This window comes from Anneissia japonica, unplaced genomic scaffold (genome assembly GCF_011630105.1).
Source record: "Anneissia japonica isolate Jap-2015-1 unplaced genomic scaffold, ASM1163010v1 scaffold1558_len139704_cov169, whole genome shotgun sequence".
Lineage (NCBI taxonomy): Eukaryota > Metazoa > Echinodermata > Crinoidea > Comatulida > Comatulidae > Anneissia > Anneissia japonica.
Window position 1 is genome coordinate 36,399 of NW_022751692.1, and position 14,370 is coordinate 50,768.

General features: G+C 34.0%; 2 protein-coding genes across 6 annotated transcripts in view; one reads left to right on the top strand and one right to left on the bottom strand.

Moving 5' to 3' along the window:
• The window catches only part of LOC117121791 (carbohydrate sulfotransferase 11-like), a 16,240-nt gene extending 2,605 nt beyond the window's left edge, over positions 1–13,635 (bottom strand). The window contains exons 1-5 of one of the 4 annotated variants that reach the window (XM_033267101.1): positions 13,496–13,635; positions 13,215–13,354; positions 12,645–12,781; positions 12,129–12,268; positions 7,520–9,792 (exon numbers count right to left, since the gene is read on the bottom strand). In XM_033267101.1, the coding sequence (XP_033122992.1) occupies positions 8,950–9,792; positions 12,129–12,268; positions 12,645–12,762 (1,101 nt within the window). In that variant the 5' untranslated portion in view covers positions 12,763–12,781; positions 13,215–13,354; positions 13,496–13,635 and the 3' untranslated portion in view covers positions 7,520–8,949. Of the gene's footprint in view, positions 1–7,519; positions 9,793–12,128; positions 12,269–12,644; positions 12,782–13,200; positions 13,355–13,495 lie in introns of those variants that run through there. The other 3 variants (XM_033267100.1, XM_033267098.1, XM_033267099.1) reach the window with 3 other exon arrangements.
• The window catches only part of LOC117121792 (adrenocorticotropic hormone receptor-like), a 22,066-nt gene continuing 17,049 nt past the window's right edge, over positions 9,354–14,370 (top strand). Inside the window, exon 1 of one of the 2 annotated variants that reach the window (XM_033267105.1) lies at positions 9,354–9,489. The gene's annotated coding sequence lies outside the window, so the exon portion shown is untranslated. The remainder of the gene's footprint in view (positions 9,490–14,370) is intronic. The other variant, XM_033267106.1, reaches the window with a different exon arrangement.

Sequence of the window (14,370 nt, forward strand, 5' to 3'; positions counted from 1 at the left end):
AGATGTGTATAAGTAAACAGTGTAAGAGGAACAGAATAGAATGTTTTAAATATTACAGCATAAAAGTTGCTAGCCTCCGTTTCTAATCAAATACATTGGCTATTTTAACTTTTGTCAGCTATAGTTCTGCCGAAATGTCGTCTATCGTGTCGTACCTTTCCCCTGTAGTCTGATATCCCATCATATTATTGCAGTGGCGGATCCAGGAATTTGAAATAGAGGGGGTCCGGAGAGGGACTTTAACAGGTGGAGGGTCTGAAAGCCTATTAACCCCAGCTCCCACCATGGTTGGTGAACAAACTCTGAATGCCCGGAAATAGATGCAGACAAACTTTACAGCCGCTACCCCTCCCCTCAAATGCAGCCACAAGATTTAAAGTTGCATGGAGATTGATTTTATCTCTTTGGAAATATGGCACCTCTGGATTCCAGGAAGTAGCAACTGGCAAAGTTGCAGAGCCTCAAACCGCCCCCCCCCCACCCATCCTGCTGCACATGGGACTAGAGTTCATACCCTGCTCAGCCCACCATGGACAAATGTAGGTTTATTTCAAAATTGATAAATTCTTTTCAAAATTTAATTTCTATCAGTGCCACAACTAGATGAATTAAATTTATTATTCCTCCATGAGTAAATAAATTACAAGGAAAACGAATACATTATTATACAACAAATATTAATATCTGGTTTTGGTCTGGCTGCACAAATATTTACACAGCGTGTAAACAATATGCAATCAGGATGCAATGCATTAGGAAATAGGCGTGCAAATATAAATACTGTAGACCGCCCCCTTCCCCCAATCCTGCTGCACATTGACAGGTACGAGATTTAAAGTTAATGGAGACTAGAGTTCATACACTGCTCAGCCCATCATTGACAAATGTAGGTTATTATTCCTCCATGAGTAAATAAATTACAAGGAAAACGAATACATTATTATACAACATAACAAATATTAATATCTGGTTTTGTTCTGGCTGCATACATATTTACACAGCGTGTAAACAATATGCAATCAGGAGGATGCAATATACTATGCATTAGGAAATAGGCGTGCAAATATAAATACTGTAGACCGCCCCCCCCCCAATCCTGCTGCACATTGACAGGTACGAGATTTAAAGTTAATGGAGACTAGAGTTCATACCCTGCTCAGCCCACCATGGACAAATGTAGATTTATTGCCAAATTGATAAATTCTTTTCAAAATTTAATTTTTATCAGGGCCATAACTAGATGAATTAAATTTATTATTCCTCCATGAGTAAATAAATTACAAGGAAAACGAATACATTATTATACAACATAACAAATATTAATATCTGGTTTTGTTCTGGCTGCATACATATTTACACAGCGTATAAACAATATGCAATCAGGAAGCAATATACTATATAGGGGTAAAATATGAATACCGTAGACTGAGTTTCGAATAACATTAACTAACTACTGATACAATTTTAACTACACTTACCGGCACATATATATATCTTCTGTGAGTGTTAATATTTCAAATCAAAACGTAAGTAGACAGCCAGACTGAAAATACAATATAGGCCTATACCATTACTTGCCGATTGTAATTCAGAATTGTATTGTCATTCGGAAGGAGCATTATTAGTCCAATCAAGGAGGTATAAATAGTTTATAGGCCTACCTCCTTGGTCAAATATTACGAATTATACAGTACTTTCGATTTCATGACAACCGTCGACCACCACCCGACCTCACGAGACCATGAAATACAGTCAGACGAAACCAATTCTACCTGGTCATTGATGACGTTGTGTATCATGACCATGTTTTAGTACCACCTAAATTATCAGTTAAGCCACTCCTTGCGCACGACGCTCGTCGGCCGAAGCGATCCTGTAAAGAACGCAACACGACGACGCGCGCGCAACGGATCGTTTTTGATGACGATCCATTCAGACTGCCACCGACAATCACCAGACGGCGACGCCTCGTCTATCGCCCAGAGAGAGCAGAGTTGGATTCGTCGTGCGACGTTCGTACGACGCAGTGAGTGTCCGGCTTTACTTATCAATTTGCATCGGCTCAGATTATTTGAACATCTCTCCAAGAACCTAGTTTGGTCCATCTGTATCTTATCATTTCATCTGTAAGTTCCTGGTTGTAAGTTACAAATTGAATACTTAATCATTATCATCAAGTTGGCCTAATTATGCATCAGGTTACTCTACATAAAATAATAACATACAGTTAGCAGATAACGTTACCCGATTTATATTGTTTTAATTCATTTTTTTCCCCAAGCCACTTAGCCCAATTGGAGGCAAGCACTACGCTCACTATACCAACAATATTATTACCTGTCGTCACATAATATAGCTACCTAGGCCTAAGATAGGCTGATTTAAGTGCCAATATTAAAACACTTTGTTGCTTAAATTGCACAGTGCCTCAAAATTGCTATAGAGGAACTTGTAAAAGCATGTGTCTCCAAACGCAAACGCGAATGGATTGACGCAAACACAGTAAGGATTTAGCGCAAACGCGAAGGGATTGACGCAAACACAGCAAGGATTAGCGCAAACGCGAAGGGATTGACGCAAACACAGCAAGGATTAGCGCAAACGCAGCAGGGATTGACGCAAAACGCAAGAGCACCTGCACTTTTTTTATTTCATTTTTAATGCATTAAACAACAATACACAATACAATTTACAAAAGATAAATGTAAAAGAACTAAACTAGAGACTTCAAGTCCAAACAAAAGGAAACGTCCATTGAATTATACAAAAGAACTTTTAAGATACAGTACGGTAGTACAATCAAGACAGTAAATATTTTCTCAATTCAAAATTTGATTGATGACTGTAGTCAAAACATTTTTGAATGATATAATATAGTTCGCGTATATTATGACGTAATTGACAATTAAATTACACTACAGTGTATTTCATTCCATGTTTATTATTATTATTATCATCATTATTATTATTATTTATTATCATCATTAATTTATTCAGGCAAAAACACAATGACATACAAGTATACAATAACAAAGTAAAAATGAGTTGCCAGGAATGAATAAAAGTAACAGAGAAGCTACTGTCATCAAGTAGATGTATTCCTCCACCACCATTCTACTGTTTGTTATACTATTTCATCCATTCAATCAGTACTTTCTATACAACAAAAAATAAACTCGAATACATTCGAATTATGCATCCCGGGGTAAGAGCGTTCAAGTCATAAGGTCGAAGCCCGCATACCCCATATACAAACAATATACTCTGACTAAATTTTTTAACTACGGTATCTGATACTTTTAATTTGTTAGCTCATTCAAGTTTTGATATAGTGAAGCAGGGACGTATCCAGGGTGGGAGCTGCGGCTCCCGCTCCCCCCCCCCCCACCTTTGTACACATTGCTGAAATTTTAAAGCTTATTCTTTAAAGTTGTCCTGGATATTAAGTAGATCCCTGATAAAAGATCATGAGAAATTTGTTGGCGTTTCATTTTGACTATAATGGTAATGTGATGATGATGAATTTTACTATATAAAATTGTCATTTCCGGCCATCTCGAGAGGTACTATTTCCTCAAATTTTCTCACCTCAGCCCCAGCCATGGTGGGGCTGAGGTGGTTGTGAAACCACGTTTTTGAAGTAGCCCTATGTAAAGCACATACTCAAAGACAATGTTTTTAAGCTTCCTTTCTATGTTTTTTTTTTAATGGTATATCACACACACATTAATAAGAATAAGATCTCTATGGTTGTCAAAAATCCCTGATAAAAGATCATGTTTGTTTAATAATACTACTACTAATAGTAATAAAAATAATAACAATAATCAAAGACAATGTTTTTAAGCTTTGTTTTCTATGGTATACACACACACATAAATAAGATCTCTATGGTTGTCAAAAATCCCTGATAAAAGATCATGAGAATTTTTGTTGGCGCTTCATTTTGACTAATGGTGATGTGATGATGATGAATTTTACTAAAAGTGTCATTTCTGGCCATCTAGAGGTACTATTTCCTCAAATTTTCTCACCTCAGCTCCAACCATTGTGGGGCTGGATGTTTTGAGCAGAGGTGGATTCAAGGCATTTTTTTAAGGACTGTGAAAATCCCTCCCTGGTTCACATCTCTTTCGAATTCCTGGATCTGCCACTGTTGATTTATTTTATAATTATTTTTTCGCTTATTTATAATGCGTCTATTGCAATTTTCACTTTATCCTCTCAAACAGTCCTAAGAACGTTCAGAGTGCGCTACTTCACAGGGGGATTCGCCCCTTGACCCCGCCGGGGGTCATATGTAATTCCTATAATGGCTCCCCTCCCCCCTTTCAAAATTCTGGCTACGTCCCTGTAAGTGAAGATGTGTTTAGAGCATATTGTTTAATTTAATTTATGAGTGACTCTTTGTACTGTTTGAAATTCTTGTATTGAAATTGTGTATCGATGATCTAGGCCTATATGTTATTCCCTGTTTGTTACTATATTTAAATCCATGTTTGTTATACTATAATTTCATTTCAAGTTTGTTATACATTTTGTTAATTGAAATTGGCTTTGAGAGAAATATAAAGGCGACCATAAGTTAAAGTGAAATACATATTGGTTTTTGTAATTCATTTCGGTAAATTAAAGCTTAATAATATATTTTATTTCATTTTTTTTTATTTATTTCAATTTCCAGGTAACAATACAACGAAAAAATAACAATGAGAATACAATACCTTGAGGATTACCATGAGCGCAAACACTATCAGAGCGGCTCTACATATTACATCACTAAACATTTATAAAAACAATTATGTTTCCATATGATCGATGAGACAATATACAACTACAGGTAATAAAATTTAAAAATATGGTGATACTTTTGATAAAGATCATGTCAGGCAATGCCTGAATCGTAGTCGTTGCGAGGCCCTACTTTACATAACATGTTTCGACAGATCCTACTGTCATCACCAGTGTACAGTGATTCTACATAGGCAATCTTATTTATACCATGGAGGAATGTTTATACGAAGCGACACGTCAATCTATATGTAATTCTACCGTATTAAGTTGTAAACAACAAGATCATGAATAAAAACAAATGTACAATAAACGGAATGAAGTGAAATCAGAATGACGAAGTTAAATTACATGGTAGAGTTGTTTGTTGCTGGTCCGGACGCTCGTTGACAGGACATTCAAAATTAATTGTAGTTGGATGGGTTTTCATAAAGACCTTTCAACTTTAATATCCATCCTAAGGAAAAATATGTTTCCGCTACATACCATCAATAAAATAATTTCAAAATATCTTGATTCTGTATGCTCCCCAACAAACGTTAAACGCTCTGAGGCCAATGTAGATGCCACACTCACCACCACTTTTTATTTTAAAATTCCATCATAATATTATAGGCCCCTTTTCAAGGTTGTCTCGCATAAAATGCGTTTGCTTTCCAAGTAATTGTGTAACCATTTCGAATTTAAGTTGTTTTTTTTTCTTCATTTGAAATTAAAAATTTGTTTTCAGTGAAAGATCCTGTCCCTGCCGGCTCCGCTCACTTGTATATAAATTTGTTTGCGCTGACTGAATGCCGACACTTCTCAGAGCACTTGGCCGGCACATATTCAAACACCTTTAAGAATTCTCGCAAATGCATGCAAGCTTGTAGTGAGGCTGTTTCCATATTCTTGACTCCGCCCCATCAACGCACCATCTTAAAATCAAGGAAACATTGCATTCAATGGGAACAGGCCTCACTCAACAAATAACTCTACCATGTTAATTTAACTTTGTTATTCTGATTTCACTTTATTTATTTATACATTTGTTTTTATTCATGATCTTTTTGTTTACAACTTGATACGATTGAACTACGTATAGATTGACGTGTCACAAACTTTACTTCGTATATGTAAGTTTGCCTATATGGAATCTACACTGATGATGATATAGAGCCTAGCAATGGCAAAGTATTTAGGCATTGTTTGACATGATATTTATCAAATGTATCGTCATATTTTTTAATTTTATTAAAAACAATTATACAATCAAATATTTTAAAATCGTCAACAAAATAGAGTAATATACATTACAGCTATATAATAATAAATATATATATATGTGTGTATATATATATTAATAACAACATATGTATATATATTTAATATAAATAATAGGCATAGTACATTGATGATATGTAATTTAATAATATAAAAATAATGTTAACAATAACAATATGATAATAACAACAATAATATTTTTTCTTGAAGTTGATATGATTTTTAGATCTTGTTTTAACACTGTAGTGTTTTAATGACGTCATCAGTGATACTGCCAAAGTTTGGCGGCAGTTAGCCTATCATTGCATGCTGACAATCTCAAAGAATGCAGTCAGGGCAGAAGCTAATGTTAACTTCATGAAAAATTGGCGTCTTCACAAAATTAGCAACAATACTATTTTAACATAGAGCAAATATCATTGAAAAAGGAATAGAACGACAATGTATAATTTAACTTGTCTAGACTACGGCCTTGCCAAATTTTGTGACGAAAGCAACCTAGCAAATTAAACTTAGTAAAGAACATTGATACACATATTAAAATCACAATCCTTCTGGGGACTATAACATTTTATTACGACTAACAAATCTAACATGATAAGCATTAAACAACTGGCCTAATATAATAACACAAACGCCCATAGTTTATTGTAAACTATACTTATACTGTCTCTTATACACATCTAGATGTGTATAAGAGACAGATGGTATACACACACACATAAATAATATCTACTGGAACCGAGCCGCATAACTTGTATTCCACTATTTGCATTCACACCTGGGCTTGTATATAATGATATTGCCTTGGTTTGGCTCTGTAATCATTAGTGGTTGTTTGAATAGTCTGGGCTGTAAAACATGGACAACGTAAATAAGGTAATTGAAAAAGACTGATTCATTACCGGTACATGAATTTAACATTGTATACATGACGTCATAGAATGACGTGAGAAGAGAGCGAATCATATGCAATTGGTAAGGAAGACCAACGAAATCAAGCAAAACATCACAAGTAAAACACTAAATATCGGGGAAATGTGAATTCGATGAACAATAAATCAAAAATAGTACAGTATTTCATGTACACCATTCTACTACTATACACAGTAGCTTATTCATTTTTAGAAACCTTTGACTGTCAACGAAATACAAACATGAGCTGGGTATCATATAATCAAATTAATACATATTATGTTGTCATCATAGGCCTATTCTTTCTCTTCGTTATGAGAGTACGATGCTATTATGAATATAACAATTTTAGTTAACACCACTTTGAGATATACAAAAGAAACACTTGTTTTGAGTGCTTGTCTGCTGCTGTACCACCTGGTCGGTCGGCCGGCCGGTCAGCTTCTTAGTTAAATGCGTTTACAGTACTATCATCGTTGACAGTCAAAAGTTGTCTGTATATTAATATAGAATTAATAATATAACGGATATGACGAATCGCATAGGCTTATTTATTTATTTATTTATTTATTCAACAATATTTTTAGAAGGTGGCTCTAACAGCAATGCTGACTTAAGAGCCCCCTTTCAATTAATTAAAAATACAGATATATAATTTAACTGCAGAGAAGATACGAAAACCCTTAAAATAGAACTTCCCTATAATGAAATTCTTGAAAAAACAAAGAAGACAAGTGAATACAGGAGAGAAACCAGTCAGTATTGATTACTATGATGTATGCTATATCATTTGTTGGGATGAAACAAGAGCACCAATAAAAAAAAAACCAAAAAAAAATAACAAACAAAAAAAAACAAGGTATAAAGTAACCCTAAGTATTCGAACGATGAATCCGATGTAAGAAAATATATCAACGTTAACTGAGAATCTTAGCCATATGTAGGCCTGTAATTCGATAGGAAATACAAAAACACCCGAAAAGCAACTATGATATTAAGCAATTAAATCCGATCGAATCTTCGATGAGAAAATACAAGCAACAAAAACCAGTCATCCAAAGAAAAAGAACTAAGACAGGTTATACAAATTCGAATATGAACAAGAGACCAAGGAGATATAACAATTAATTTTACCTCCTTGAAGACACCAACAAGGACCGATCTTAATATCAGTTAAGCGGATAAGAAAAGGAGAATTATAATACAATTCGTTGAAAAGAAAATGAGAACACAGCCACGGGTAACACAGTCAGTATAAAAAGAGGAAAGTACGAACACTCCAGTAGTCATAACCAAGATGCAGTAGAAGAAATCGATGGGATGAGATGTAAGAATAACCAAAGATTGAGAGACGATTTTTTGATCGATAAAAAATGATGGAGGTGGACAATCACTTCCAGTATGAAGATAGCCTATATTTAAAAAAAAAAAAAACATGTTAGAAAATTTGAGAACAGTCGAAAATTATTTTAAGCACCAAAAGAAGTGACGTAGGTGGATTTTGGTAGATGATTGCATCGTTCTTAAGATCGGAAGCCTGTCAGATTTGTAAACCAGAAATAGAAGTTATCAAAATCAAAAGGATCCCATATCTAGACCACAGTAATGGTAATATAAATCGATATTTTGAATATCATTAATATAAATTATGAGATATATGCGCAGTGACGTAGACAATTGCATTGGTTAATAAAATTGCCGTCTAATATTCAGACTTCTGATAGTTTAACAATTTTGCTAACGACGCTTTGACAAATTTTGTCTAACATTATTATTATTATTATTATTATTATTATTATTATTATTATTATTTATTTATTTATTTATTTATTATTATTTCTGTATTTGATAATGATGATTACCAGTACTGTACTTGATATCTAGTTAAAACAATCAGTAAGAATTAAGTGAATGCTGTCTGCTCTCTAATTGGTTCATCTATTACAATATTTCACACATAACTGAAAGCTTTCACCTTACTCATTCCCCAAATAAAACCTTTCTCATTGTATCGTTTGCTGAATAGTTAAACAATTCATAATCACGATGGTAAAAAGCACGAAGCTTCCTCATCAGACCCATTTCTGCATTTGCATAGGCATTTATAAGCCCATCGGCTGCGTTCGATGAATGATACTCGGGAAACGCCACATAGTCGTTGACGCCTAGCCACTTAAGAAGATACGGACCTTCGATTTCTAGATTCTCAAAATGACCGATGAATTCCGGTTGAAACTTACACGGGTCGCACGACCTATACATCGGTAACCAGTGATCCCTTAAAGGGTCTATATCAAGATCTTCGCCTAAATCAGCGACATACTTTATAAACTCAGAGACGGTTATATTCAAGCCTAACTGTCCCTTTTCTAACTGCATCCATGGCCGGTACAACTTTATAATCTTACTCCCGTATGTCCGCTCCCAGATATGGATCACACCGTCCTTCGCTGTGTAAAACTTGTGAAGGAATGCTGACAGAAATCTAGTGATCGGATCGCGTACAAACATTGCTTTACGGTAATTTTTTAAACGATATTCGATCTCTTCTGACGTGAAAGCGTTGAGTTGCCTTAGACCAGATTTATGTGTTAAATATAAAGATCTAAAGACTCGTTTCCACGTAGAACATGATACTTTTGGTATATAGCAAAATATAAACTTGTGTTTTTCGTCCACTATCATGTGGCCTGTGTCTTTAAATTTGAATTCCGTATACTTGTTTGCGAATTGTTTTTCTTCGCAAACTTTTTGAGTGGATTCTACTCTACTAATGATGATTTTTGCTGGGTGGTTTTCAGTGACGCCTATTTCGCTCTCGTCCTGGAAAAGACAAATCACGCTCTTCATTATCAACAATTATGACTTCACCAGAATTTGGCTAATTTACGTTAAATAATATTATGATCATTATTCTTCACATGCACTGTATATGAACATTAATTGTTAATATACCAATGAAACCAAAGAAAAATGGTCTACATCTAATTTTTTTAATATAATTTTCATATTTCTCTTTTATTATTATTATTATTATTATTATTATTATTGTTGTTGTTGTTGTTGTTGTTGTTGTTGTTGTTGTTATTATTTCTCTGCATATTTTGGTCTACATTGTCCAAAGAAATATATAGGCCTATAATTAAATAAAAAATAAATAGAAAAATAAAATAAAATAAAATAATAAAATAATATAAGGTTATCAGCTTCACTGTTAAGTATGCAGAAGCCTTCTCCAACTTGTTGAACTATTTAGAATCCTAAAGGATTATTTCATTTATATAACTCACTAGAGGGTTTTGCTAATTCTTTGAGAGAAATTGTTGTTTTGATTTGGCTGATGATCACAATGCACTCATCCCTGCACTTGGATATTGTTGTTAAGGTCCCACCAAAAGACTATACCATAGCAAAATTAATTATGATGATATTTATAATAAATATTAATAATAGGCCTAATTTAAAAAATAAATAAAATAAAATAAAAAGTAAATTAATCTAAAAAAGTGAAGCTGAACGAATGGAAAGAGGCGAGAGAAGAAGATTAAACTGAATAAGTTTCGATAATAATGAATATAGTACCGTAAAACCTCGAATAGAAGCATTGGCCTTCTTTTTTTTAAGGACCATTGGATGGGCTTCTTTTTTAGATGGGCTTCTTTTCGAGATTGTCTTCTTTTCAAGATTGCTTTTGGAATTGCTCTATAAATCCGTATAGACCTACTGAAGACATTCGAAATTCTATTAAGTATATTTAAAAAGTCACCAATATCATTGTTCCGATAAGCAGTGAAGCTGTCTCTTATACACATCTAGATGTGTATAAGAGACAGAGAAATAAGGAGTGCATGAGTTTTGTGTGCAAAGGGGCGCTGGATTTTTACCACTTGGCCTATTTTTCTGTTGACTGACGGCGAACACAACGCTATATCCCCGAGGCAGATTTAGTCTAACGATTTCACAAGTCAGGATGCCAAAAAGGCCAAAAGACGGATAACTAAGATGGTATTTTCAGTCATTATCAAGGTATGGGAATATATAATATTTAGATATGGACATGTTATAAATTCTTATAAATTCATTCCTATTTATTTCTTCTGTCAGATAGTTTTCTACGATAATATACCACTCCTGGTGCCAAGAAACAATGCATTAAAAAATTAGAAACATATTTCTATAAAAGCAACGAAAATAGGCATCGCGTTTTTGTTTGATAATAAACGTTGTTTAAATATATTTGTTCAGTTTCGTCGGGTTTAATTATTTTTTAAAATATAAACTAAAGTCCTATTTCTGTACAAGCCCTTTAAAACACATATAAAAACACATTCTTGGATAGGCTTACGCGATCATTTTAACTTTAAATATAAATGTGTCGATGAACGCAAGAATCGATGCGTATTTGTTGACAAAATGGGGAAAAGGTTAGGAGGTTTGGTGGTGGCTTCTATAGCAGCACTAAAACTGACTGTAAACAGCTTTAAGATCGGATCCAGTTTTGTTTTTGGCCGTGCATGGCCGTGATGTCACCTGTATCTGCCAAGTAGGCCGATGTTTAACAGGAAAATTTCAAGATTTAAATAGTTAATCTGATACAGTAATAGCTGGGAGCATTTATATTATCTATGCAATGTGACTGCTCCTTGGTTGTAGCCATGAACTTGCTACCGTACTAATTTACCATGAATAGCTTAATGATTGTTGGTCATTACTCGACATTTAGGCCTAATTACAATACCAAAAATACAATTCCTGTCCAACCGCCTCTGGTTCCCAATTGTCAATATCTCCAGCCTGATTTTAAAATAATCATTATTTAAATAATGACACCTTTTATGTACAAACACAATTCATTGACACGGTAATAATCGTAAATTAGCGTTTACTGAAAGCTAAAGCTTTAGACTAAGGCAGTTGAGAAAAAGATGTCAGAATAATGAAAGATGAAAGGGAAAAAATTGAATAAATTAATAATCTGATAACTTTTGATTCGCCCTAATGATGGATAAAATCATGTTAAGGTATTTTTCAACACGGGTCATGACAATTGAAATGTAAAATACAGATTAATTTTGGTGTAACGATCGACAAACTTACCTATTTTCTAGGCCTACTTATATAAACATTGTTTATGTTTTTTATAGCATTATATATCTTACTTGTTCCGATACTGCACTAGTTGTCAAATTAGTTTCTTTAATATGTATTTCCTTGGCTAGCTGGTTTTGAAATTCGGATACCTGGCCTGTCTCTCCTAGTTTCCGTAGAACCTCAAGTAATACCTTTCTATCTGGAACTACTGTCAAAAATAAGAATTATTCTGTATCCAATATATTTGATATTTACAAAATACAGTAATGTAGGCCTTAAAAAATTATTACATTTCCAGGAGAGGCGATATATAAGGGATGACATTGTGATTGTGAACCCCTACTGGAATAAATTTCATGAGAAGCCATATGTATTGATATAAACTTTGTATAAAGAGCTGGGGCGACCCCTGTGTCCTCCTGACGAAAGTGCGCTGCGGGCTGCATCTGATGGGACCTTGGTGGTTACCGTCTCCTCTAATAAGCGCATTGAGACCAAGGTAATACGCGCTAACATACGTACATCGACACCTTTCTATTGAAAAAAAATTGAATAAAGTAACGGAAAAATATATTGTTACATACCTTTAAAATGTGTTGTTTTTCTGTTCAAGTCATCGTTAACATTCACATACCAAAGTAAACCGAACAAAACCAACAGGACTAACACGGTATATCGCCATGAAAATGATTGTATTGCCATGGTATTCAACTATTCACTTCTGCAAATAACAATTTTGATTGAATGCCATACCGTGTTGAGAACAGGCTTACTTGAACACTAGGCCTAGTTCGACATAGTATAGGCTAGCTAGGGCGGTATGTAACTACAGTCAGCCGTAGTTAAGCTGATACGTAAGGCCTGAATAACTCATCATAATAAGACATATTCATAGGCCTGATTCTCGGTTGACCAGTGTAGCTTTCCAATGGACTAAAGCCTTGTGTTTTGGCAGGTAAAATTTCTGTGATACGTAATTACACAGATTTAAAATATTCATCAATAGGACGGCTGTTTACCCGTATCATTTACACTTTGGACTTGCAACTCCAAATTTAACAGTATGAGGAGGCTATAGGATGTAAAAGACCTTTAGAAAATTTTGCAACTGATGAGCAAATAGAAATAAACACTGCATACTTAGTTTCTCAAACCTTAAATGTTTTCCGGTTCCAAATAAATTAATGAATGTTATGAGATGTCCCACGTAGAATGGCGTGGTAGCACATAACTGACAACTGGTCACACTCGTACCTAAATTTCAACCGTGTGTCACCTCTTTCAAAGCACAGGGCTGAAAAGTAAAGTTGCCATTTAGTAAAATTCGTATTCAGATTTTTCATAGTTTTGTAGGCTACCTCCTTTATATTAATGATAAAATTAATATCAGGCTACGTTTTATATTAGTTATTCAAGTGAATAATTTAAAGCTTACCTTAATATACTCGTATCAAAAATATTCCGTAAAGCAGTGAAGTGCGCCCGTCCATTAAAAAATCGATTGTGGTTGTGAAGTCTACCTGTGGAGAGAAATTTAGTGAGGTTTATGAACATCCAGGATCAATAACCGAATATCGGTTCAGTGATTATATTGAATTTGATTTTTAGTATCATCTTTTGTTGTACATCTGTAATGCGATATATCCCGTTGATGGCACACAGCTTGTGAAAAAGTGACAGCTGCGAAACCTATGTGATTATTAATTTATTCCATCAAAACATACAAGTTACTTAAACTTCATAGAATTGATAAAACGATAAAAACAGTAAAAATAATTGCATAAAAATTAGAACATTCACTGCATCAACTTATCTTCATACAGTAGGCTACACTAGACCTATTCAAAATTGACTCCATCAGTTTTGTTTTTTAGTGAGGTCTCCGATAGAATGAGTCATGTTGAGAACGGCAGGTCAATTTGATATTATTCAAGACAAATATGCATTAATGTCATATTTTGAAAAGAATTAGATTTCATGTTTCTGATAAATTTAATACTTATGATAGAAAACATTCTGAATTGATTCATTGTACTTATACTTTGAAAGTGTTTTTAAGGCACATTTTGTAATGTTATCTTACAGAATTGATTAGAACACAAATAAGAAATGTACCGGTATTAGTTGTTTATTTTAGAGACAATTTTATTCAAAAGGTTCTTGATTTAAAACAATAAAAGTTTCATGTTTGGTCTATATATATATATATATATATATATATAGTAAATAACGAGTCAGATGGTATCAGATATATGCCACAAATTTTATTTTCAGAGTTAGCGAGTACTTTCGACTATAAGTCTTTATCAA